Source organism: Dama dama, chromosome 24 (assembly GCF_033118175.1).
Source record: "Dama dama isolate Ldn47 chromosome 24, ASM3311817v1, whole genome shotgun sequence".
NCBI lineage: Eukaryota > Metazoa > Chordata > Mammalia > Artiodactyla > Cervidae > Dama > Dama dama.
In genome coordinates, this window is record NC_083704.1 from 53,585,097 (window position 1) to 53,609,287 (window position 24,191).

The 24,191-nt window shown below is 54.2% G+C and overlaps 2 protein-coding genes across 2 annotated transcripts in view; both read right to left on the reverse strand.

Annotated features, from left to right (window-relative positions):
- Positions 1-83: 83 nt before the first annotated feature.
- Positions 84-3,941, reverse strand: MANF (mesencephalic astrocyte derived neurotrophic factor). Its single transcript, XM_061128490.1, has 4 exons — positions 3,785-3,941; positions 2,903-3,030; positions 1,982-2,123; positions 84-561 (listed from the first exon to the last, which is right to left on the reverse strand). The coding sequence occupies exons 1-4, from the start codon at positions 3,867-3,869 to the stop codon at positions 377-379; spliced, it is 540 nt and encodes a 179-aa protein (XP_060984473.1). The 5' UTR covers positions 3,870-3,941; the 3' UTR covers positions 84-376.
- Positions 3,942-4,614: 673 nt separating this feature from the next.
- DOCK3 (dedicator of cytokinesis 3) overlaps positions 4,615-24,191 on the reverse strand; it is a 246,611-nt gene continuing 227,034 nt past the window's right edge. Inside the window, exons 46-53 of the mRNA XM_061127771.1 lie at positions 22,769-22,890; positions 21,397-21,535; positions 20,731-20,878; positions 14,686-14,804; positions 13,417-13,504; positions 9,282-9,404; positions 8,683-8,765; positions 4,615-7,913 (exon numbers count right to left, since the gene is read on the reverse strand). Of these exons, the coding sequence (XP_060983754.1) occupies positions 7,404-7,913; positions 8,683-8,765; positions 9,282-9,404; positions 13,417-13,504; positions 14,686-14,804; positions 20,731-20,878; positions 21,397-21,535; positions 22,769-22,890 (1,332 nt within the window). The 3' untranslated portion in view covers positions 4,615-7,403. The remainder of the gene's footprint in view (positions 7,914-8,682; positions 8,766-9,281; positions 9,405-13,416; positions 13,505-14,685; positions 14,805-20,730; positions 20,879-21,396; positions 21,536-22,768; positions 22,891-24,191) is intronic.

Sequence of the window (24,191 nt, forward strand, 5' to 3'; positions counted from 1 at the left end):
CATTGACTGGTGGTTGAAGGACAAATTTGAATACACCTGAAGACTCTCTGTAAACCAGAAAGCATAAACCGGTGAAATCTTCATCATGGATAAAACCCTATTTCAGTATTCACTTTAATTCTTCAAGGACAGCTAGAAATTTTCTTCCTTTAATAAAAAAATCCCAGACATACTTTGAAGTCCTAGAGTAAATCGGCAACAGAACAAAGTGAATCTCCCCCAAGGGGACGCTGTAGACCCAGCATCATCAGGAAAGCTCCAGGCTTCACACCTGACTTTGTCAGGAGCCTGCCTAAAAAATAAATTACAAAAAGGCTGTTTGGGGTAGACACAAATGAAGTGTTTTCCCCCTCAGGAGCAGCAGGGATCGAGCCGACTACAAATCAGTCCGTGAACTAGCTGCCTTGGGAGCATATTTAGGCATCAGTTCATTAATCTTCCGGATGTAGTCAGACTTCTCCGCACAGCCTTTGCACGTCTCCCCCCAGTCGTCCAGGATCTTCTTTAGCTCTTTAACTCGGAGCTTCTTCAGGTCCACTGTGCTCAGGTCAATCTGTTTGTCTGGAGGAGAGAGCAGGGAGAATAACCAGCTGGGTGGGAGCAACTGTGGACCCCAACAGTCCTTGCACAGCCAAACTGTCACTTAAAACAAGCAGACCTACTGACTGTAGGGGAGAGACACATGCAGGTGTCAGCAGGGACACATGGAGGCCATGTGGTCCCTACAGAAGGAACCTTCTAGGAGGAAGATGGCGCCCACGCCAAGTGCCTCTTACTAAACAGTCACGGTAGAGCTCACGGCACTGGAGAATGACAGTTCTAGGGAGACAGAGCAGACAGACCCCTTGGCCTGTTTCCTAACACAGACCCTGGTCGGGCTCTTGAGTTAGGAGCTTACTCTCCATGACCACCTGTGATCACAGAGAGATCTGTGCCAGAAGCACTAAACTAGGATCACTCTCAGAAGACCAGTTATCCTTGACACAACAGGGTAAAATGCAGGCCTTGGACACTCAATTCATGGTAAAACATGCTGGTGCTGTCTCAGTTTTATGGAAGAGAACAACTCTTCCTCAACCCGATTCTTTCTGAAGACCTGAACTGTTTTTCCCACTGGAAACTTCTTCGGCAAAAGAGATGCTGTGTGCCCATAACCTTAGGCTTTCCTGTTGGGACACAGCTGTTCTTTTCAAAATAGTAAAAGTCACTCAGCCTTCAGAGTGTGCAGTCAGGACAAGCCTGTTAAAGCCAAGTCAGACAACATCCCTTCTCTGCTCAAATCCCAACATTCTCATCTTCCCTCAGACTAAAACCCAAATCTTCACCAACATGCAAGGCCCTCTATGATTTGCCCACCCATCATGGCACTGGCTGCTTTTGCATCTGCCTGTAATGCTCTTCCCTTAGCTGTGCCAGTGGCTAATCCCACACTTCCTTTTCAAAGTCTGTTGAAATGTCACCTCCTGGGCTTCCCTGACAGCTCAGTTGGTAAAGAAGCCACCTGCAATGCAGGAGACCCCAGTCTGACTCCTGGGTTGGGCAGATCTGCTGGAGGAGGGATAGGCTACCCACTCCAGTATTCTTGGGCTTCCCTTGTGTGAGTTCAGCTGGTAAGGAATCCGCCTGCAATGCGGGAGACCTGGGTTTGATCCCTGGGTTGGGAAGAGCCCCTGGAGAAGGGAAAGGCTACCCACTCTAGTATTCTGACCTGGAGAATTCCATGGACTGTATAGTCCATGGGGTGGCAAAGCGTCAGACACGACAGAGCGACTTGCACTTTCACTGAGGCCTCTTCTGACCTCCACCCACCAGGATGCAAGGTTGAGTCTGTGCCCCTGCCCATTTACCACCACCAACCTTGCTACGTAACTCACTCATGAAGTTTCTAGTTTATCACCTGCCTTCCCCGGCTAGAAAGTACACTTCATTAATGCCTGAGCAGAGAGAGGATTCAGTGTTGGTTAAATAATGCCACACTCACCATACTTCAGTTCACAGATCTGACTGTCTTTCTTCTTGAGCTTCTCACAGATCTTCTCCACAGGGATGTGGTGGGACAGGGGCTTGGACACCTCGTTGATGATCTTGGTGGCTGCATCCTCTGTGGCCCCAATGTAGTAGCACTGTGGCAAGAAAGGACAATGGCCTTCAGGAGGTGCCCTTGAGAGCTATCTCCTCCAAGGCACACATCTTCTGTCTCTGCCAGGACCTCATTTTCCCACGCCCCATCTGTACTGGCAGTCAGATTCAGCATAAACCCCAGGCTCTTAGTACACACTTGGTCCCAGAGCTGACAGCCACCAGATGAATTTAAAAGTCACCAAGGTTCAAACCTTTAAACAGAAAGACAAACCAGAGACTGCCAGGGAAGCTGAGGTTACCAAAACTATTGTTTCATTAGGGCTCTTGTCCTTAATTCAGCCCTAGCCTCCCCTGTGCCCATTCCGTCATCATCACCGGTCCTCACTCATGCCAAGCTTGTTCTGGCCTTTGGGCACTCACATTGGCTGTTCCCTCTGCCTGTAATGTTCTTTCCCCCTCCATAATGATGACCCTGTCTCAGAAAAATTCTTGACTACTGTCTAAGTTAGTGCCTACCCTCTCTACCATACCCTCCTGGTCCATTTTCTGCACAACTTGCATCCCACTGCATCATTTGCTGTCACTACTCTCCCCTGATATTTCCGGTGTCCAGCACACAGTAGGTGCTTAATCAACACTAAGAGAATAACATCCCAATAGCCAAATACAGAAAGCACTTCAGACCCATATTAGTTCACTGACAGGAACAGCTGGCCTCCTCAATAGACAAGTGGGCGGGGTCTTGTACTCCCAGGCCTGAGAAGTGGATACTTAAAACGCTGGCAAGGGCCAGCCTGGGGAGGCCCAAACAGCTACTTACCAACCGATTCTCTTTGCCTCTAGCTTCACGGCAGAACTTTATAAGTTCTTTTTCAATAGAGGCTGGAGAGAATGTGACATCTCTGTCTTTGAGGTCCTGGTAAAATCTTCCCAGATAAGAAATACAAACTGGAAAAGATAAAGAAGGAAGATGCTCCAGTCATCACCAAATTGCAGGCCAATTCACCAGGCGGGAACTCCAGCAGCAATTTTAAATAGGAGACACGGAGAAAGGGGAGTTTTTCTGCCACCGGATTTTCTCGGGTGCCCACAGGTAGACAGAACCGTGCTCCGGGTTGCTGGGTCCCCGAGTACACCCAGGGGATTCAGGGAACGAGCATCACCTAATGACCCACAAATGGCCCCTATCTGCTCTTTCCATAAAGTTTAAACCGAGATTGAACACGTGTCCTTGAGCTAGGCTCACTGTGACCTCATAAATGGACAAACTAGAGGCCGAAGAGAAAAAACCAATGCAAATGCTACTCATTCCCAAATGCAACACCGAACCCCAACATGAATCTTTGCAACCCTATCACACCAGGCGCGGTGCCCACGGGCGGCCCTCAAGACTCCCCAACCTGGGCCAGAACCGCTCCCACGAGCCTCTGCCCAGTGATGGTAAAGGACCAAAACTCCGGCGTTATCTCAGTTTCAGGCCAAACTGTCTGTACGATCTAGTCCTAACATTCTCGTCGGAACAATGTTTTTTAGGCCCAGGAAATGTTTTCTAGACTCGGCGTTGGTCTCTCCTCTCTCAGACCCCTCTGGGGCCGGCCGCCCCCGCCCGCATTAGCCCCATCCTCTCAGCCTTTTGGTGGCTGGATTGGGTTCAGCGCCGCCGCCAGGCAGGCCACAGCGCTCAGACCCAACTCCACCTTACCTTCGCAGTCACCCGGCCGCAACGCCCGGCTGGCCGGCAGCACGCTCAGAGCCAGCGCCACGGCCAGCCCGTGCGTGGCCCACATCCTCCAAAACCCTCCGCCACCGCCGCCTTCGCCGGACTGAACCGCGCCCGCCGTGCGAAGCAGCCCCCAGGTCCCGGCCGCGCGCCGTGGCTCCCTATTGGCTGGCGCCCTCCCACGCTCTCCCACACACCGTTTCCCCATTGGTCCACGCGCCTCGGAGCCCACAAGAGCGGCTCCACGCTACCCTTCCTTATTGGCTGGTGGCATCGCCCGCCCTCCGCCCTAGACAGTTGTCGACCGCTGATTGAACCGGGGCTGCTCGCAGGAAGCGGCAGCAGAGGCGGCGGAAGCGGCTCAGTCACCATCTTTGGTAGGGGCAGAGGCTGTGGCCGAGGCGGATCGCCGCAGACTGGAGTGGGATTCGGCCGCTGCCCCGCGCCTGCTCAGTTGCTCTGTGTACTGTCTGTTTTGCGCCCCAAGTCCTCCCGAAGAAGCCCACGGACTTCTCCGCTCTGGTCCCGACTCGTGGTGCAGGTCAGGGGCTCTGTGGTCAGCCGCAACCCAACAGGCAGGCAAGGCTCTGAAGAGATTTCTTTCCTTTTGCTTAAGGAACCACGTGGGCTGGGGAACCAGCCTTTGGGGAACCGCTGAGGAGAGCCCGGATTGCTCCGACAGGTCGACAGGAGGACCCGGTCGGGGTGGACAGATGTCGGGTAGGAGGGGTTGCCCGTAGGAGGGACTCCCCTCCAGGCTGTCTTCCCAGAGCTCAGAGGGGAACCCGGGCCGGGACTGGTTGCCTGGCTTTGAGATCGTAAGCATCCCGCCTTACTTGGGAGATTGGCGGCTTCGGAGGTTTGGCCCCCCCGCCAGGAAGACCCCTTCTTCCCCCTTTTACTCACAAGCCCCGGGAGCCTGGCCGAGGCGGCTGGTCCTCGCTCTCTTGCTTTCCAGCTGAGCGCTCTGGGCCCTCGGCTGCCCTCCTTCCCGGTGCAAGTCTTGGCTCCCTGTGCTTGAAGGCCGGACGTGGGAAAGGTTGGCTCTGTGCTCAGGACGGAGAAGAGATTTCTATGGGGCTGAAAGGGCTTGGAGCCCAGCGGCAAGGGTTGGAGGGGGCACTTTGCGCTGCTCCCTCCCAGTCAGTGAAGTCAGTGGGTCAGTATCAGGAATTCATCTTTAATTCACATAACAGCAGTCAAGGGAGGGGGGAAAGGGGGGAAGGCAAGTGGCAGATATTTACATCTAAAATTTCACATTACTTGCTGGATTGAGAACATGCTACCACAATATATACAGTAAAATACTTTTTTGGGACACTAGTACAAATTTTTTTTTTTCTTTTAACTTTGCTTTCTGATACAGGTAAGACCATTAAGTCACTTCTTATTTTAAACATAAATACACAAAAGAAATGGTTAGAAGTTTTCTTATTTTAAATAAGCACAGAATGCCAGAGGTTAAAAACACATTTATAGGGCTGAATACCAATTGGACAGCACACTCTATACATTTTTTGCTCAAATTCCTGTACAAATACACAGCATTCAAATAGGTATTTACAAATAAGCTTGAAAGAATGAAAATCAGTATTTCACAATCTTTTCAGAGAATTCTCATCGCTGGCCTCCCACTTCCCTTCAGACTGGCTGATTCTCCAAGGAAGGGGATTTGGAATATGTCCTTTTCATTGAATTTGGGAAAAATGGAGAGGGAAAACAAACCTGGCTCACCCTGTAGAAGGCAAGACCAAAGGAACCCACACTCTCCTCTCTACCCTCCCATGCCCCCAGGTGGAGAAGGAAGGTGTTCTTACATGAGGACTGCCTTGTCCAGGGACTGAGGTTCAGGAGTGCCCCAAAACCAAAAATGTGAACTATCTAAGAAATCCAAAGCTAGTCCCCGACTGTTACACTTGAGAACACCAGATGGTTCAGGCCTGCCTGGACTGACCCACTCTGCTTGGAGTCACCCTTCAAGTATCAGGACCCACACTGGTGATAAAATACTCCCAGCCTCCCTGAAGGTAACGTGGCCCCCCATCTTAGCTCATAAATTACTTGCTGGCATTCCTGTTAAACAAGTTGGCATTTGTTTACAAGTGAAAGACACCCTAACCAGGGAAGTCAGATGGGCCAGTGGAAGAGGAACTAAGGGAGAACGTACCTGCTCAACAAGGAGAAGGCAGCCTTGTGACAGTCAAGTTGTGAACTCAAGCAAATAAATGTTTTGTAAAGTTTTTAAAAGTAACTTAGAAGCACCCTGGTAAAATACTATTGCCACCCCACCCTATTCCCCCAACTAATAAACCAAGAGGAAAATCAGTGCCCTGACCTGAAAGTTTCCTATAAAGACATCACTGCCTTCTGCCCAACAGACTGCGGAGGCTGGAGAAACTGCCCTCTTGCTCACCCTGAACCCTGAGTGGTGGTCCCATGGGCCTGGAGCTGGGATCGTGCACTTGGCTCCTGGAAGGGGATAATTCAACCTGCGTGGCTTTCTGCTTCTAGGAGGAGTCCCCCTCCCTGCCAACTGTCCTTTTTACCCAGGAACTTGCTGAACCTGATTGTAAGTCCTCAGGCCTTCGGAGCCTGGCTGGGCAGCCACCCTGCTGCTCAGAGGTAGTGCTGAAAATCCCTGATTCAGGAGCTGGAGGACAGGCATGCTGGCCACTTCTGAAAGCTCAGAGGATTTCCGGCCCTGCCACACCCCAGCCTCACTCCTCTATCAGCTTGTCTCTCAACACACGGCTGCCTGGGCCCGGGGAGGAAGGTGGTGAGGGCAGTCCCTCTGGCTCCAACCCCCACTCAAGCTCCAGAGGCTAGGAGACCACTGCAGATCCATGCACCACGGGCCTCCAGCAGGGCATGGGGTATGTTAAGAGTGGAGGGGAGCGAAGAGTCAGAAATAAAAACGATGGACGGGAAATCCAAAGTAGAGGAGGCAGGGCTGGCCCACGGAAGCCTGGCAGTGCACCCTGGGCGTGCAGTTAGGCTGTCCCATGCCTGTGCTGGCAGGTTGGCCTCGCCAGCCCCTCAGGGGCACACTCCTGGATGGAAGAGCAGGCAGGTGGGCAGGCATTTGTGCAAAATGGCTTGTAGCCCCCTTGTCCACCTGTGACATAGTCCACATGGTCCCTGCAATCCCTGAATACAACCATTAGCTCTTCTGTCTACGCAGCAAAGGAAGAGGTCCCTAGTGCAATTTCCATTCTGTGCATTGCTGCCCTGGGGGGAGGGCCTGGGCTCCTGCCCCAGGGGCCCCGCGAAGCGGTTCTGTGGTGCAGCACCTCCATCTAGCTCCATGTGGTCTGAAACTGCAGGAGGAAGACAGCATCTACTGCACAAAGGAAAGAGGAAAACCCATAGAAATGGAAATGTAGAAAATGAAATAAAAAGAGAAGCCACAACCCTTCATGCTGCTGTGGCCTCTGCACATGGCAACACACGAGTTCACGGCAGTAGAAGAACGTAGACTCGGGGCGGTTCTCTCCTGAGTGCCAGGCCTCTCAGACTCTCTGCGGGGGGACTTGCTTTTCTGACCCGGGGTGGTTGGGCAAGCCGCTCACTGACGGTGGTGTCCCAGCTGCCTCCCTGCCCCTCACTGTTCCCCTCGGCTGTGCTCCCAGGCCATGCGTGCCTGCTCTTCCTTAGTGCTCCCGGGAGGCAGCGAGGCCTTGCGATGCAGGCCCCGAGGCCTCTCGGCCTCCTCTCGCAGCAGCACACCCTCGTCGTGCTCCAGGGCTGGCAGGCGGGGGTGGTAGGGCTTGGGTGGCAGCGCAGGCGGGTCCATGGGGTCCTGAGGGATGACACATCCCGGGGCCGAGTGGCTTCGGCACGGCTGGGCCTTGATGGAGTCCAGGACGGCGGACTCGGAGAGGCTGTAGTGGACGGGGAGGTAGGGTGGCTCAAGGTCTTCGTCAGCGTTCCAGGCCTGGCTTGGCATGGAGTCCATGGTGTCGGTTCGAGGAGGGGCCTCCGAGGAGTGCCCAAAGTTACTCTCGCTCAGGGAAGACACGCCGCTGCTGGCACTGCCAGACAGCGTAGAGTTGCTGCCATCCAGGCCCGACTGGGGGCTGGTTGGGGAGGCTGGGATGGGGTGCAGGGGCGACTGAAAGAGAAGGGGGCAGCGTGAGAATCCCTCTTTCCAGACAGGCTGACATACCTGCCACGAGATGAGAAGACCAGGAGTCTCCTATGTTAATAAACTTTAATACTCATCAACAGCATGTTTCTCGTTTAGCCATCAGCAAGCCCCTGCCTTCTCCCTGGCCCCAGCAAGCCTATGGTGACCCAGGATCACCTGCATTTCTGTGGCCCCAAAATGGCCCTGCCTTTGTGCCCCATGAAGCCAGGTCCCAGGCTTCTGGCTGTGGCTGTAGGGTCACAGACAGAAGGGCTGGGTCAGCAGGCCCGTCGGGGACGGCAGAAAGAACCCTAGTGGGCCATGGACCAGATGAGTGCCTTCTGCTGCTAGAATCTGTGACAGACTTTTCCAATTTGCCGAAAAATTAATGAGCTTCGCATAAAGGTTTGGTATCTGATGCTTCTTGTTTTGAGTGGACTCCAGTTTAAAGTGCTCTACGACTTCCCACAGTTAACATTTCCTCACATTGTGAACTGTGGTGTGTTGATACCTACACCCTGGCTTCTCACCGCTCTTTGCGAACACACTGGGTGCCGTGTGTTGCTGTCTGTAGGACCCTCTGACCTCCCCACCCCCATCACGTCTGTTACAGGACATGTGCGTCACCTGTACCCCAAGTATGTCTCTTGACACCCCCAGCTTCTGTCAGGCTGGGCTGTCAGGAGGAACAGGGCAGGCAGACCTCAGGGGTCTCTCCCCTCACAGCCTGGGGGCTGTCGCCTCAGAACATTACCTTGCGCAAGGTCCGGGCGGGGAGTGCTGGGGGGGTGTCACCCAAGGGGTGGTGGAAGGCGTCGAAGTGTAGGGAGTAATGACCTGCAGAGGACACAGAAGCGGAGCCTCAGCTGGGCCCTTCTCGGGCTGCATCACAGCAGAGCTGTGGCGGCCAACTGCACGGACAGGAGTCTCCCGCGACCCCTTGGCACTGGTGGCCACGGGAAAACCTCTCTTCACTGACGTTCTCCAAAACACAGGCTGCTGGAGTAAAGACACCCATGCCACACAGGAGATGGAGAAGTCCGAGCGCATCAGAGCCCACAGAACGACAGACCACAGACAGCAGCGGCCCTCTGCCTGCTGTGGGCGATGACAGCCTAGGGAGTCTTGCGCTGGGCACAGTCACTTCCGACGTCTTCAGCCTCCGCGCTCAGAAAGGCCTTACTGAGTGTACCTGCTGCACCTGGAGACCTCACTGACCCCAAGGCTGCGGTGGGGGGGTTCTTTCCTCAGTGGAGTCGGCTGGTCTTCTCAGCCCGGAGGGCTCCTGCCCTCACCCCTGAGCAGGATCTGAGACTGGGGACTACCTGGGGGACCCGCTGGAGGTCTTCTTACCATGCAGCAGGCTTCGGGGAGGCACTGGGGGGGCCAGGATGCACCCCGTGTGGGCAGACAGGAAGGGCTGGGCCTCTCGGGCTCCGCTATCCAGGCTCCAGCTGCTGGGGGCTGCTGGCACCGCTGAAGGGCGAAAACAGATGGCATGAAGGGAGGTTACTTCTCGAGCCAGCCTCTGAGGGGGGAAGTCCTCTACTACCGCCTGGGACTTCTCCAGGTATGAACTTGGTACAGCACGCGGGCATGGCATGCCAGCTCCTGAGACAGAAAACACTGGCCAAGCAAGACATGGTGGTGGCCCATGGGGAGAGTGGCGGGGGCAGACGCCACTGAAGAGGATGGCTACTGAGTCAGCTGCTGTCTGAAAAGTACTTGGCAGGAGGCAAGCCAAGAGGAAGGAAGAGCAAGGAGGCAGCCTCCCGGCCTTGCCAGGAGGAGAAAAGAGAACAGAAGAGGTGAGGAGCGTGGAACAGGCTGGTAAGACTGACAGAAGAGAGGGAGAGGGAGAGTGCAGGTGAGTGAGCACGTGCGAGAACAGGTGTGCCCGTGCACCCCTGCCGCTTCTGACCAAAGTCAAGAGTCAGGGCCCTCCTAGGGCCTGGCCCCATGGGGAAGCAGGGAGCAGGATGGGTGGGCAGCAGAAGATTCCTGTGTCCACAGCTGGTGCACGGCCTGGGCCCTTAAAGAGCCTGTGGTAAACTACAAGCTCTGCCCACCTCTGCTGCTTCTGAGCCCACTGGCTGGGCCTGGGATGCTCGGGAGTTTTCTAAGCAGGACTGGTGTTCATATGGTGCCTGCTGCGGCAAAGAATATGAAGCCAGGGGTCAGGCTGGGTCCAGCAGGGACCTCTGCTTCCAGAGGAGGGAGGGCGGTGGAGCCCCTGGGTGCTTTGAAGCATACAGAGGCCCAGGTACTGGCCCCCACATGTCATGGATGCCATGGATAGAGTGGGCCCTGGACGAAGAGTAACACAGGGTGTCCATCTGTGGACGGGAAGGAGTCCAGGGCTGGAACAGTGGCCCTTCAGCGACAGCTGTGAAGGACTGTAGGAGGGGAGGGGAAAGGAGGAATGGCCGGACCGCGGGGTCTGAGGAGCAGCAGCAGATATGTGAATGCCACTGGTCAACTGCTAGAGAACCACTGCCACTGATGAGAACTATGCCCTTTTTCTGACGGAGCTCGTAGTATCGAGAGACAAGCGGCTGACCCACTGGCTTTGTTTGAGGCAGTCACAGCTAAAGGGGGCGTTGAGGAGGCTGGGGACTGGGCTTTTCCCACTCCAGGTCCTGAGTGGGGAATGCAAAGCCATTGCCTAAAGGGCACCTGAGAGGCTCTGGGAAGGAAGGAGCCTGGCCTTTCAGGAGGATGTGGCCAGGAGGGGCTGGGCCCCACATGGTCGAAGGATGAGGTGCTGGGAGATGTCCACCCTGGTCCTCCTCGCTGGTGAAGAACGTCAGACTAGAACTCAGCTGCCTCACAGCCTCCTGTCTCAGGAACGTGGCTCAGTCTCACAGACTGGCTGACAGCGGCGGGGGCGGAAGGGAGGAGAGGCAATGACTGGGTGGACAGGCATTCTGTCTGGTGAGTGCCAGATGGATTCCACCAGAAAGCCTTCCCCAGACAGCCTGAGCCACTCTGAGACCAGGACAGGCCTACTCTCATACAGGCTCTCCCCAAGATGCGGCAGGAGCTTCCTGGTCCTCAGGAGTGAGGCGCTCTCTCCTGCAAAGGAAAAGTTCCATCTCCACGAAAAGCCATCACACCTCGAGGAGTAAGAAGCTTGGAGGCACGTCTGGGTAGCTTCCCCAAAGGGTCTCTGACAGCCTGAGTGCTCCTGTGCACATCCTGGCCCTAGAAGAAGAGTGGGACTGCACAAATTCACCCACAAGCGCCCAAAGGAAACAGCAGGCAGGAACGCTAGAGGGGAAGAAAGCTGGTAAGGCTGCAGTGGTTTACAAAAGGCACCCACCAGAGTCACTCCATGTCAACCAGAAATCATCCAGCTTACCCTCGGCCTCCTGTTGACCAGTGAGGCCAGTGAACCTCTGCCATACAGCACCAGGGCTTCCTGGGTAGCTCAGTGGTAAAGAACCTGCCTGCCAATGCCGGAGATGCAAAAGATGAAGGGTTTGATCCCTGGGTAGGGAAGATCCCCTGGAGAAGGAAATGCAACCCACTCCAGTATTCTTGCCTGTAAAATCCCATGGACAGAGAAGCCTGGCGGACGACAGTCCATGGGGTTGCAAAGAGTCGGCCGTGAGTGAGTATGCACGCACACACATCAGTGCATAGCAGTTAGTGGAGAATCTCAGATGCAGCACCTATCCTAGGAGAAGAGCGGCGATGCCCGCTGTGTCCTGGCCTTTTCTCTCTCTGCTGTGGACCACCACCAGTCTGAGGTCCCCTGTGCACAGCAGCCTTGAGGGTCAGCTGGCCTGGTCTGGGAGTCACTGCCTGGGAAAGAGATCCATGAAGGTGAGAAGTGGAGCCCTCGTGGGACTCAAGATCCCGACAATGAGAGAATGGTGACAAGTGCCCACAGCTCCTGCTCTGGAGGAGCCAGCAGAGACCTGAGGAGTTATAACTCTGGCTCTGGGTCCCCCAAGGCAAATGTCTAGCTAGCCCACTGCCTACTAAGCTCTGGCCTGTGGCTCAAATGCGCTTGCTCTGGGCTCAGCCTTGGCTCTGAGACAACCCTCTTTCCTCCCCACACACAGTGGGTGGGCATATCCAGGCTTCTTGCTGCAGCTCGGTCTGAAGCCTGAAGCTCTTCTGGGTCTGGTGGGCGTTAGGTCCTGGTCTGGCCACCAGCACCCACTTGAGCTCTGAGCCCGTCTGCTAGATCTGAGCTCTGAGCTCTTGGCTAGATCTGCGACTGCTCCACAACTCAGGCAAAGAGAAGCTGCTGTGGTTCCCGGCCTTCAAAGCCACAAAAGCGCTCGGTTTGGGGGCACAAGTACAGGGGTCCAGGAAAGCCACGTGTTTCGGGGATGTGCAACTCTGAGGCTAAGAAGGCGTCTTCAGCCAGAATCTTATCTCCACACCTGCTGTGGTCGAGTGCCCGGCACTGAGGCCTCCCAGACACCGAGGTCATGGAGCCGGGTATGGTCTCAAACGGGATGGGGAGGCGTGTCCTCCACGCTGAGCAAGGGAGGAGCAGTGACAGTGGGGACAGCAGACAGCAGACGGCACGTGGTGAGGAGGTGTGATGACCACATGAGAGCGGCTTTGGAGGGACACGTCCTGATGGGCCAGCAGGTCGTATTGCTAGGGCCTAAGAGTGCCCTCAACTTACCCTGCGGAGGAGGGGGAGGGGGACCTGCAGGGAGAGGGGCCGATATGCTCGGCCTGCTTGTGCGTGGCAGGTGGGCTGCGCATAGGCCCCACACGGGCACTGTCCTGTGTTAAAAGGAACTCAGGTCTCCATGTCTGGGACTTTGGGCTGGGGTTTTATGGGCCCAAGTGTGGTTCTTCCATCAGCTGGCTGGAGGAGAACGTGGAGCAGAACATAGATTAGAATTCCACTCTTTGTAACCAGCCTCTGTTCTAAGTATTGCCTGGTTTCATGGTACAGCTGATGGACTTGCAGCGTGGAAAAGGGATGCTTAGCTGTTGCGGGCCTGGGTGGCTAAGGAGGACTGAAGTCCCGCAGGGTGCCTGGGACTGTCTCTGGGAAATTCACTTTGCCATGACCTGTCCTTCTCATTATTCCTGGGGACGTGCTCGGCCACAGGTCTGTTCTGAACAACAAGGAGAGGTCTGCGTGGGCCTGAGTGGAGAGGGACCAAAGCCACAGGGCTTGCTGAATTCTGGGGCTGGTGGGGAGGAGCCCTGGGGAGTGGGTGCCCAGTGAGTTTCCATGAAGGTGAGCTCAGGGCAGGTGGCAGCTGGGGGCATCTCAGAGGGTGGGCCCTGGGGAGCCGGAGATACAAACAAACAAGATCTAGACCTCAGCATCAAGCCAAACATGGATTAAATGATGAACACAGGAACTGGTCAGGACTCTGGACAGACAGACTGGCCTGGGTGTTAAAAGTATGGCTCAACCTTGGCCAGCTGGTGCTTAGGGACAAGAGTCAGATGCTCAGGATGGGGACAGACAGGAGAGGCTGCCCCCTGGGAAGAGGAATCGTACCTTTTTCGGCCACAGACAGATTGGGATCACTGCAGGGTTTGCAGGCTCCAACCACTTGCTGGAACAGGGCCCGCTGGAAGTTTGGCAGCTGAGGGAAGGAGAAACGTATCAAAAGGTGACAACAATCAGTTACACCTTGGGGGTGTCATGGGTCCCAGGAGCCAGGGCATTCTAGGATCAGACCAGGAAAATCAAAGCAGTGGGACAGTTCATGCTTGAGATGTGCTGAGAATGTCAGGCTGGTTGGAACACCGTCCATGCTGTCTGGCTCCGAGTCCTTCCCTGTGCAACTGTGCAGTGTCTGGGGCTCCCCTACCACCCCCCGAGTCTGGCTGGGCTCCAGGCTGTCCCGCACATGGCCAACAAGGACACCAGCACCTGGGGGCATCTAACTGCATCCTCCTGTCCTGCCAGGAGACCCATGGGTAGGAAGCATACAGGGACCTGTCGCACCCCTGAGCCCTGGCAGGTTTGGCCTCCTAGAGATGCCCCGCACGCACACCCCCGTGTGAGGAGAAGCGCAGCACTCAGGCCTGAGGTCACAGACATGGCCCGCTGTTCCGTGGGTAGCTGCCAGGCAGACCTGTTCCTTCCACCTGGCAGAACTGCCCAGGCACAGGGAGCTGAGAAGGTCCTGGCACTCTGGGACTGGGTAACGGTCACTGGAGGTGACCCTCATGGCCCCTGAGAGAAGGGCAGGGTAGACTGGATGGGGGAAGGAGCTAGTCACTGCAGCTTCTTGTTCAAGGCCCCATATGGGACATCTGCAGAGCTCTGCAAATTGTGAGGGGAGGGTCCCAGCGGGAAGAGAGGGGCTTCGGGCAGACGGATGGACGCATGGATGGATGGATGGATGGATGGATGGATGGATGGAAGAGGCAGAGCCTGCCCCTGTAGGGATGTCCTTCATGCACACATGGAGGAAGGCCAGTCTCTAGATCCATGTCTGCCACTGCCTTCTCTGGACAGAAAAGAACCAGTTTTCTCTGCTAGGTTGTTTTTAGATGAATTCAGGAGGCTGGCCAGAAGGACAGATAGCCACACAGACAGTGGTGGGTCCAACCCCGCCGCCATTCTGCCCGTAGCTGTACTCTGTCTGGACTGAGTACAGATGCTGGTCCCCACATTCACTGCTGCTCCCATCCAGGAGGGTCTTCACGGCAGCATGAGGGAGGCAAGGACAATGCAGAAAGCCTAGCGAGTGCAATGAGGGGCGTTCAGGCCAGCACAGTCTCAGCAAAGGGTGCGGTCAGCGGGCTGGCTCCTTACCTGTCCGTTCTCCAGGATGGCTGCTGGATACATAGCGCTGCTCGGGCGGTCCCGGGGCGTGGGCAGCAGCAGCATCATTTCCCGGGCATGGCGGTACTTATCTGGCAGAGAGGGAGAGCCTGTAACCAAGTGAGAACAATCACGCACAGATGACACGCCACAGACGGAGGGCCCAGAGGGCATGCATCCCGGGGAGCCAGCGACCCAGGGTCGGCGTCCCCTTGCAGCTGGGGTGAGGATGAGCTCGGCAAGCACAGGAGGAGTGGAGTGGAGCCTGGTGGTTAGGTGGTGGTGGGGGAGGAGGGGGCTGCACTGGGCATCCCAGCCGAGGCAGGCACATTGCAGACTAGGGTGATGTGGACTCGCTGACGCGGCCCCGTGTCCCTGCTCTGGGGCAGATCGTGAGGAGAGCTGGGGGTTGGAGTTGGGGCCCTGGGAGCCCTGCGTCTCCGGCACTCAGGGGAAATGGGGGTGGCCTGGGTGTTGAGCTCTCTCAGGGCCCAGGCGTGGGCCCAGGCCAGCTTGCAATGGAGCCATCACACAGAAACAGACACACTCAGGTAACAGAGAGGCACGGTTTTTACTGGACACAGTTTCCACACACTTACCTTCTCCAGACACCACTGGCCCTGTCTCAGTCGGCCCCTACCACCTTTCCCCAGATTCCAGGCCTCCTGTGCCTGGCCTCTGCCTTCCTGGCCATCTTACTGCAGACTCAGCCCGAGTGGCTCGGGGCCCGGGGCCCTGCACACAGGGGGCTCTCCGGGGCTCCTCACTCTGAGACTTGCCCTTCAGTGAACGCGGGAGTCATGGAGCTACTCTGGGACTTGTGGGGCCTTAACCCAGGCTCCCGAGTTGGCTTGGTTCGTGCTCTTCGCTTATGAGACCCCCTCAGGACTGAGGGGCCATTACAGAAGCCAGATGTGGTGTGGCTTAGTCCCCATCGATGCAGGCCATGGTCACACACCCAGGAACCTGTCAACCAGCGGTCCTCAAGGGGACCTTCCACAGCAGTGGTGAGAAGAAACTTGCAGGCTTCCCTTGGGAATATATAATTTAGAAGGCCCTCCAAATGTGCATCTCATTGTACCAGACAGCGGCATGTCCATGTCAAACTAGTGGGGTCTTCCGGATCCCTCATGGGAGGGTCAACTGGACCCCAGTCCTGTCAACTTGTCCGCTGGCAGCCTGGCAGCCTCTGGCTGGTTCAAGTGGGTAAACTCCCTCTGTGTGGTTTCTCTTAGTGAAGCTCCTCTGACAGGTGAACCTGCAGCTCTGCAGGCTCTGCGTGGGCCTTCTTGTGGGGGTGCCCTCTAGGCACTGTCAGGGCACGACTGAAAAGGTGGCCAGGAGTTCTTGAGAAATGCATCTTAAATACTCATTTTAGTCCCAAAGATGAGGCTTAAGTATGTTGAAGAAGTCAGCATACTAGAAACCAATCATGCAGCTATTATTAATGTAAACTTCCTCCATAGCTGGTCTGAGTGATACTGTTTGTGGAGCCTCAGAACTTGCTTTAAGGCCTGGTTTTAAAAACCATCCTTCATTGATAACAGGATGAGTAAACTACGCTTTAAAAAAAAAAAAAAAAAACAACTAGGCCTGAATTTCTACTATTTGGTGACTTTTCTCCCCTATCAATATTTTCTTTCAGAACTTGTGCTCTGAGGAAATCTCAAGAAGATGGCTGTGTAAAGAAAAGAGGAAAAGGGTTCCTAATCCCACTGATTTTCACAGTGCCTTCCCAGTAGGAAACTCTGAAGGCTCCCTGGGTCTTGTTGGCCACAGCCCTGGACAGAGCTACCCGCATGTAGCGTTGTCACATACCCATCCTGTACCGGGCACGTGGCTGGAACATGGTATGCTGCCTTGCTCAATTTGGCCCTGGTCCCTGACATGACAGAGCTCAGAGTCTGGCTCGCCAGGCCGAACCGGGATCTGAGCACTCAACATCCTGACACGCGCTGTGGGGCGAGGCTGGAGGGACAGCACCTGGCAGGTCCCAAGGGCTGTGCTTGAGGGCTCATATCCACGCCAGGTGCTCTGTGCAAACACTAGATTTTTCAACTGTAGCTTCCTTCCCACTGCTATTTTCCCTAGGCGGCCAAAACCATAGTACGTGAGAATGGTGGCTACTTTCGTGAAAACATTTAAATACCGCAAGGGCTTCTGTGTCACAGGACTTCCGAACTATTTCAGTTGTAGTCTGGTGAACTCCAGGGAGGCTGAGTCCCCAGAATGACTGAGTGTATTCAAAGAAAAGAAAGAAAGTTTAGTCGCTCAGTCGTGTCCAACTCTGCAAGCCCATGGACTGTAGCCTACCAGGCTCCTCCGTCCATGGGATTTTCCAGGCAAAAGTACTGGAGTGGGTTGCCATTTCCTTCTCCAGAGGATATTCCCAATCCAGGGATCAAACTCGGGTCTCCCACATTGTAGGCAGACGCTTTACCATCTGAGCCACCAGGGAAGTCCCGAGTATATTCAAGGTTCAATCAAAATCTCCTAGCCTCGCTCAGCCTTTTGACCACCAGGGGGTGCTGCCGACTTACAAGACTGTGCCTTGCAGGCCGTTCACCTAGAAGGTTTCCAAAGCAACAAGAACCACTGCAGAACATCAACGGGCACAGCAAGGAAGCTATTGGTGTCATGACCACTCCTGGGAGTGGGGAAAGTGACTCCAATGGAAAGGACTCTCTGGAACACTTTCTCCATGAAAGCCCTCCCTTCATCTCTAACATCAGACACAAACCCCAGCGTGGGCCATCCCATTTCTTCTGTGCCCCCAGTGCACCTACTACTGCATCTACCACATTTTGGGCCTCCCAGGTGGCTCAGTGGTAAAGAATCCACCTGCCAATGCAGGAGACATGGGTTCAATCCCTGGTTGGGAAGATCCCCTGGAGAAGGAAATGGCAAACCACTCCAGTATTCTTGCCTGGGAAATCCCATGGACAAAGGAGCCAGGCGGGCTACAGTCCATGCAACTAAACAATAACAAATTCAGTCTTCCTCTATGACACTGGGTCTGGTCTTTATCTTCTCTTGCATGTAGGCCTGACACTTGCCGGACGCATGGTTTTCTCCGCATGGGCCTGCACATAGATTGAATCGATGCTATAGCCTAGAAGTGACTGCCTGCTCTTTATTAATAGCCTCTGCTCTTATCACAATACCCTGCTTTGGGTCCAGTTCTAGTTAACCTTGGAGAAGGAAATGGCAATCCACTCCAGTATTCTTGCCTGGAAAACCCCATGGACAGAGGAGCCTGGGGGGCTACAGTTCATGAGGTCGCAAGAGTCAGACACGACTTGGTGACTAAACCACCAACCACCACCTAGTTAATCATTTGGTTTACTTTTTTATCAGCCTTTCATTATATAATATTCTGGAGTTTGGCCATCATGATAGCTTATCTCCAGACAAGGGTACGATCGATGCCTTCTCTCCCTAACACACACATGTCATCCTCACATCATGAGGTGCAGTCTTATTCTTTACCCTGCTATTTGGGTTGGCCTCAGTGATGGCACTAACTGACAGATTGTGGCAAAAAGGATGTTCTGGGACTTTCAAGGCTGGGCAGTAAGAAGCCCTGCAGCTTTTGCCTGGGTGTCTTGGAATGCTTGCTCTGGGCAAAGTCAGCTGCATGCTGTGAGAAGCTCAAGCGACAGAGAGGTCATACGTAGGGACTCAGGTTGACAGCCTCAGCTGAACTCCCGGCGGACGGGCACTGCTGACTGCCAGCCATGTGAGAGAGCTGTCTTGGATGTCCAGTTTAGTTGAGTCTTGAGATGACTCCAGCCCCCAGTGACATCTGACAGCAAGCTCATGGGGGACTGCAACTGAGAACTCACTCAGGAAGCCCTGTCAACCCACAGAACCACGTAAGATGATAATAAATTGTTTCAAGTCACTAAGGTTTGGTGGGCGGTTTTACACACAGGGTCGCAGAGAGTCAGACATGACTTAGCAACTGAACAACAACAACAATTGATAACCAAGTCATCTGAAATAAAGAGGGATTACTTCCAAACAGGGAGAACATAACTTCTTTCTATTCAACTCTGATCATGCAAGAGCAATGCCCCCTTCTCACTGAGCACTCGTAAAAGCTTGATGAGTGAATACACCAGTAAACAGTTAGCTGGAAGGACAAAGGTGGTACCAGCCAGCCTGTGAGGTCCCTGATGGCGTCTTTGTCCTCTCCAGGGCACCAAGTACCGGGCACTGCCTAGAGGAAGTATCTGAGCACTCAGAGTGGAAGTGAGGTACAATGCTCACCCCTCGCTGCCTTTGTTTTTTTATCAACAATCGTGGGTCAGAGATCTGACTTCAGCAACAATACCCAGATGAAGACTTAGATGTGGCTGAGTATATCTGAGACAGTGTTCAGGTTAGGAAAGAACCCACACAATAGATTAGGTTACAAAATCTGTTTCTGCAGCTTTGTTCAGGAGCTCTCACTAGACACTGCAAATGCTAACCTGCACTAGAGCACTCACAGCCTACTTCTCAGGGTTTCCTTCCTATTCCTTCCTCAAACCACCTTTTCATGTGCCTTCTTTACCAATACAAATCACCGTCCCATCTCTGTGTCTGCAGCCCTCACACACTGACACATCTTCCAGGTGTACCACTGGGTGGGTCACTGCTCACCTTTCACACTAGAAATACCTGCTCCCAGATGCTGGCTCCCCTTTTTTAGCACCTTAGTCCACGTTGGGAAGGCAATCACCAAAGTGGAATGGGCACCGGACTGGGGGCTTGCGAGTGTAAAGACTCAAAGCTCCAAATTCTACTTGGCCACCAACTGATGGGATGGACTTAATTCCCCGGTCAGACCTGTTTTCTTCCACAGGAAATGAGGGGCTGGGCCAGTGTTGGGGAAAGTCTGTAACTGCTCTTGTTGTGACCTCAACCCTCCTTCTGCTGTCTGTTGAGGTTTTTTCCAATGGCCCCACTGGCCACTGCATCTCTCTCTTCATCACTCCTACTGTGGGCCATGGATGACTCAGATGATAAAGAATCTGCCTGCAATGCAGGAGATTCAGGTTTGTTCCCTGGGTCAGGAAGATCCCCTGGAGAAGGGAATGGCAATCCACTCCAGTATTCTTGCCTGGAGAATTCCATGGACAGAGGAGCCTGGGAGGCTACAGTCCATGGGGCTGCAAAAAGTCAGACACAACTAAGCAACTTCTTTTCATTTGTGTGCTTTGAAAGAAAAGGTTGTTTCCCCCCCCCCCCCACCCCTAACGATCATCTATGTCAAACATCTATGTTATTTCCCTGTCTTCATAATATTGAGAAGAACAGACTCCATCTGTCTGAAGCCTGGAAGCAACAGTCGGTAGCTGGCTACTGCCGCTGTGCTACACAGTCCACCCCGGGGGCACCAGGTCTTAGTCACCACAGCTAATTTCCATTCCACTGCAAGTAGCTCTATCTAAAAGGACAGAGGACCAAACTTGACTGCAGGAACTAGAGTTGGAAAAAGCTGCTGCCTCTCAGAGAAGAGTATTTATTCAATTGAATAAGAAATCAAGCAATAATAACAAGTAGCCTTTTACAGAGCCATCTCTCCTGATTAAGCCATTCCCAGCTGAACAAAGTTTTTTTGGTTGCTGATACCACTTAGAATAATGTTTTCCAGGCTGAATTTTAGTCTTCACACTTAGTTTTCATACCTTTTCATCATGTTTGATCACTCAAGACAAAACTCACTTTTGCCTTAACTTTGTGCTCTATTCTCACAAACACTCCAGTGAGAAAGAGCTGCGCCTTCTCCTGGGCTGTGTGTCCTCTTACTGAAGTGGAGATGTGTTGGCTGGCTACCTCACTGCAGCACAGCCGCAGCCACTGCCCGAGCAGGGTCTGAAGCCAGAGAAAAAAATATGGAGGTAAGAGCCCTCGAGTCCCTGATGCTAAAAGCATAGGTGAGCACTCACTAAGTCACAGGGCCGCTTTCAAAGACATAGCCACAGATGAGAGGAGTGCCCATGAGGCTCTCTCCTCTCCCTTCTGCGAGCAGCGCCCTGCCGTCCTTACCTCGGGCACTGGAAGGGGCAGAGGTAATCATCTGGGATGGTGCTGAGTGAGTGGAACTCAGGCTGGAGGAAGAAGGGCTTGCCTGGGACGAGGACAGAACAGAGACGTTGGTGACTGAGCCCTGGTACCTGGGGTTGGGATACGCGAGCTGCAAAGGGAGAAAAATTAGCAGGATAGAGGTCCAAACGGCCAGGATGGTAGGACTGGCCCAGAGTTGGCTTCTTCATGCCACCAGGTGCCCAGACCCAGTGTCTGATGCTGTACCCTTGCCCTGATGAAGGCCAGGCTGATGGCCAGCACTAGGGGTCAGCTATAACTCTGATGGAACAGGGCTGCTGGGTAGACTCTAGCAATGGTACCCATGGAGGAGACTGGACTGAGCCATCAGGAATGCCAGGCAGGAGGGCAATTTGGCAGAGGAGCTTTCCCATGGAATCTCTAAGAGCAGCCAGGACTGAAGGCAGAGTTCCTTCTTGGGAAATAAGGCCTGGGAAGTGCAACATGGGGAGGTGTGGAGGGAAGGGCATTCTGCTAGCTCTGGGTATTGTGAATTCAGAAACTGGAGAACTAGGCAGCAACGCCAGTCCTCAGGCCAGACCAGCCAGCAGAGAGCTGAGTCCTCCGGGTACAGTGCCCTGGCCCGTTCTTCCTGGACAGCTCTGGTACCTGCATGTGGTGGTACAGGTCTTCAGGAGCCTCGCCCATGGAGCTGTCGCCCAGCATCACCATGTTCCCAGCTTCGCTAGATGCATGTGAGGAGAGGGAGGATGATGAATGGCGGCCGGTGCCCATCAAGTTCATGGGGCTGCGGACAAGAGTGGGAGACGGCCAGGAGTCAGGGCTGGAGCCGAGACGCTCTGCTAGGCAGTGGGGGCAAGAGTCATGGATGGGTGTGTGTAAAACAGTCATCCCCAAGCCCCAGCCTCTCTGGTTGGGAAGGTGCCACAGCCAATTTTCATACCTGTCTGAGGCCTGGAGCCATCCTGAACCCCACCCTGCTGCTCGGGGGCCCCTGGTGTGGGAGGGCCAACAGTAGCCAGGCAGAGCCTCGACCTAGAGTTAAATGGTTTGTGGCCACTCGGTCTGATGATGTCAGCAGTGTCTCAGGAGGAATGAAGGAGACAAACTGAATCAGGTAAAGGACCCCAGGTCTTCCTAGCCATGGGTTGTGTACTTAAGCCGGCGCCCACCCTGCACTGGGATCTGCTCCCAGCTCAGGGTGCCTTCCTGACTTGGGGAAGCTGTCACAGCAGCTGCCTGTGAACCATCTGCTGGCCTCCTTCCATGGCTGTGGCCACAGGCTTACCAGCAGTTCTTTTCTGTCAACTCTAAGCAGCTACCCCCATTCTTTTGCTCCTCCTCATTTGCTGAGTGCCCACCCTGTGCTGACTTCCTGGTCACAGTGGAAAACAAATCCCAGTGAGGACCCCTCTCCAGGTTTTTCGCTTGCCTGGCCTTCCTGCCCTGGCGACCTGGAGCCTCCCCTGCGGAGCCCCCGTAACAGGTCTGCTGAGTGCAGAGCAGGCACACCTTGAGGCCTTCACTGCCATGCTGTTCTTCCTGAAAGCCAACTGGGGATCCTCGCTCCCCTGGGATCAGGTCCCAAGGCTTGAGTGAACAGGGCCCATCCAGAGAAATCCTGGCCCCCTTCCAGGCCCTGGAATCCTGCACTCCAGCCACTTGGCTCTACCTGCAGTACTGACCACACTGGCCTGCATGAGGATCTTGAGGTGTCTGCACATGTTCGTGACTTTGCCTGGATCTTGCTCTGTCATCTTCCTAACACCAGTTCTTTTCCACCCAGCAAACTTCTACTCACCCCTCAGGACTCACCCCGATGCCCCATGTACACTCCTCTGTCACCCTGGATGACCAGATGTGGAGTGCAGATCCTGTGGCAGGAGCTGTGTGTTTTCTGTGCATGTGGGTGAGGGGGCACGTGAGTGCACACAATCAGTGTTCTGGACGCCCTTGCTCTGATCTCTGACGTCCAGACTTACCTTTGTGGAGGGGACCCTCCTCAGCCCTAAGGCCATACCTGTGCCGATGGGTCATCTTGATGTTCTCTGGGCTCATGGGGCTATGGGATGCTAGGACATTTCCCCGTGGGGTGCTGGTGCCCGAACATGCAGGACTTAGCTTGTCCAAGCCCGGAAATTCCTGTTGAGACATGAGTGCCCCTTCATAACAAATAATTGGGAATAAATAAGTAATTGGTAGCTCAGACGTTAAAGAATCTGCCTGCAATGCAGGAAACTCAGGTGTGATCCCCGGGTCAGGAAGATCCCCTGGAGAAGGGAATGGCAACCCACTCCAGTATTCTCACATGGAGAATCCCATGGACAGAGGAGCCTCGTGGGCTACAGTCTATGGGGTCATAAAGAGTCAGACATGACGGAGTGACTAACAGTTTCATTTCACATTTTTTCCCAAGTAATTAAGGGGTAAAAGAGAAGAGGCAGGCTGGTAGCAGGAATGTAAAAGAAAAAAAAGAATCATATACTATTGGCTGAACCTCAACTCCTACCTTCTTTTGGGCAGTGACCCCGCCACGACTAAAGTACCCTCCTAACCACAACACAGCCTAGACCAGAGGCCATGAGGCCTAGGTGGACTCCTGAGAGCACATATGGAGTAGGCTGTGGAGTTGGTCTGAGTTCACAAAATGTATTAACAGGCTTTTTCACTGGAGAAAAAGTGGAAGAAGAGCTGAGGAACAGGAGAGGAAGAGCTGGTGATCACCCGTCAGGCAGTGGGCACCTCTGACATAAGGACTGGAGTTTTACTGGACTGCTAAATGGCCCCACTCTTAGTGACCTTGGTTAAGCTGTCTGTGACAGTCTGTGGGGTGTCAGGACACAAAATCCTGATGCAGATAACTGAAAAACAGCATGCTTCTATTTTAGCATAATTAAATTAAGTACGTAGACATCCTGGCAGAAACTTTTGGTCCCAAATCCTCCTGGGGGACAGCACATTGGTTTGTGTCACTATTTGCAACTCTGAGGAAACAAAACACAACTGTTCGAGTTTCCAGAAGCCCTTCACAATCTGTGGTTTCCACGTCTACTGGGGATGTTTCTGAGTTTGGTCTGAAAAAAGCAGGAAGTTTTCCACCTGCTTCTTCCAAAGCATGGAGAAGGTGGAAATGTGCTTTTGCAGCTGGACAGGACACTTCCATGTGTGCTGTGGAGACCCTGAGACACATGAGTGAGCGTTCTGTGCTTTTTCCTGCAGTGACCTGGCAGCCTACACGCTAGGGAGCTCCCAGTCCCCCAGGGGCCAGGCTCTAGCTTGCCTGAGTCACCTGCTGTGATGGGGAGTTCACATAGAGACCAGAGGTGTGAGCTCTAGACTACCTAGGGACGTCCCCAGTGGTCCGTGGTTGAGAATCTGCTTTGCAGTGCAGGGGACATGAGTTCTAGCCCTGGTCTGGGGACTAAGATCCCAAATGCTGTAGA

Bases quoted from the DNA above. Each gene is read 5' to 3' on its own strand.
- MANF (XM_061128490.1), bottom strand. From the start codon at position 3,869: ATGTGGGCCACGCACGGGCTGGCCGTGGCGCTGGCTCTGAGCGTGCTG. The intron at 3,031-3,784 runs GTAAGGTGGAGT...TATCTTTTCCAG, and splicing joins GCGGCCGGGTGACTGCGAAG to TTTGTATTTCTTATCTGGGA. The intron at 2,124-2,902 runs GTAAGTAGCTGT...TTCTTGCCACAG, and splicing joins GAGGCAAAGAGAATCGGTTG to TGCTACTACATTGGGGCCAC.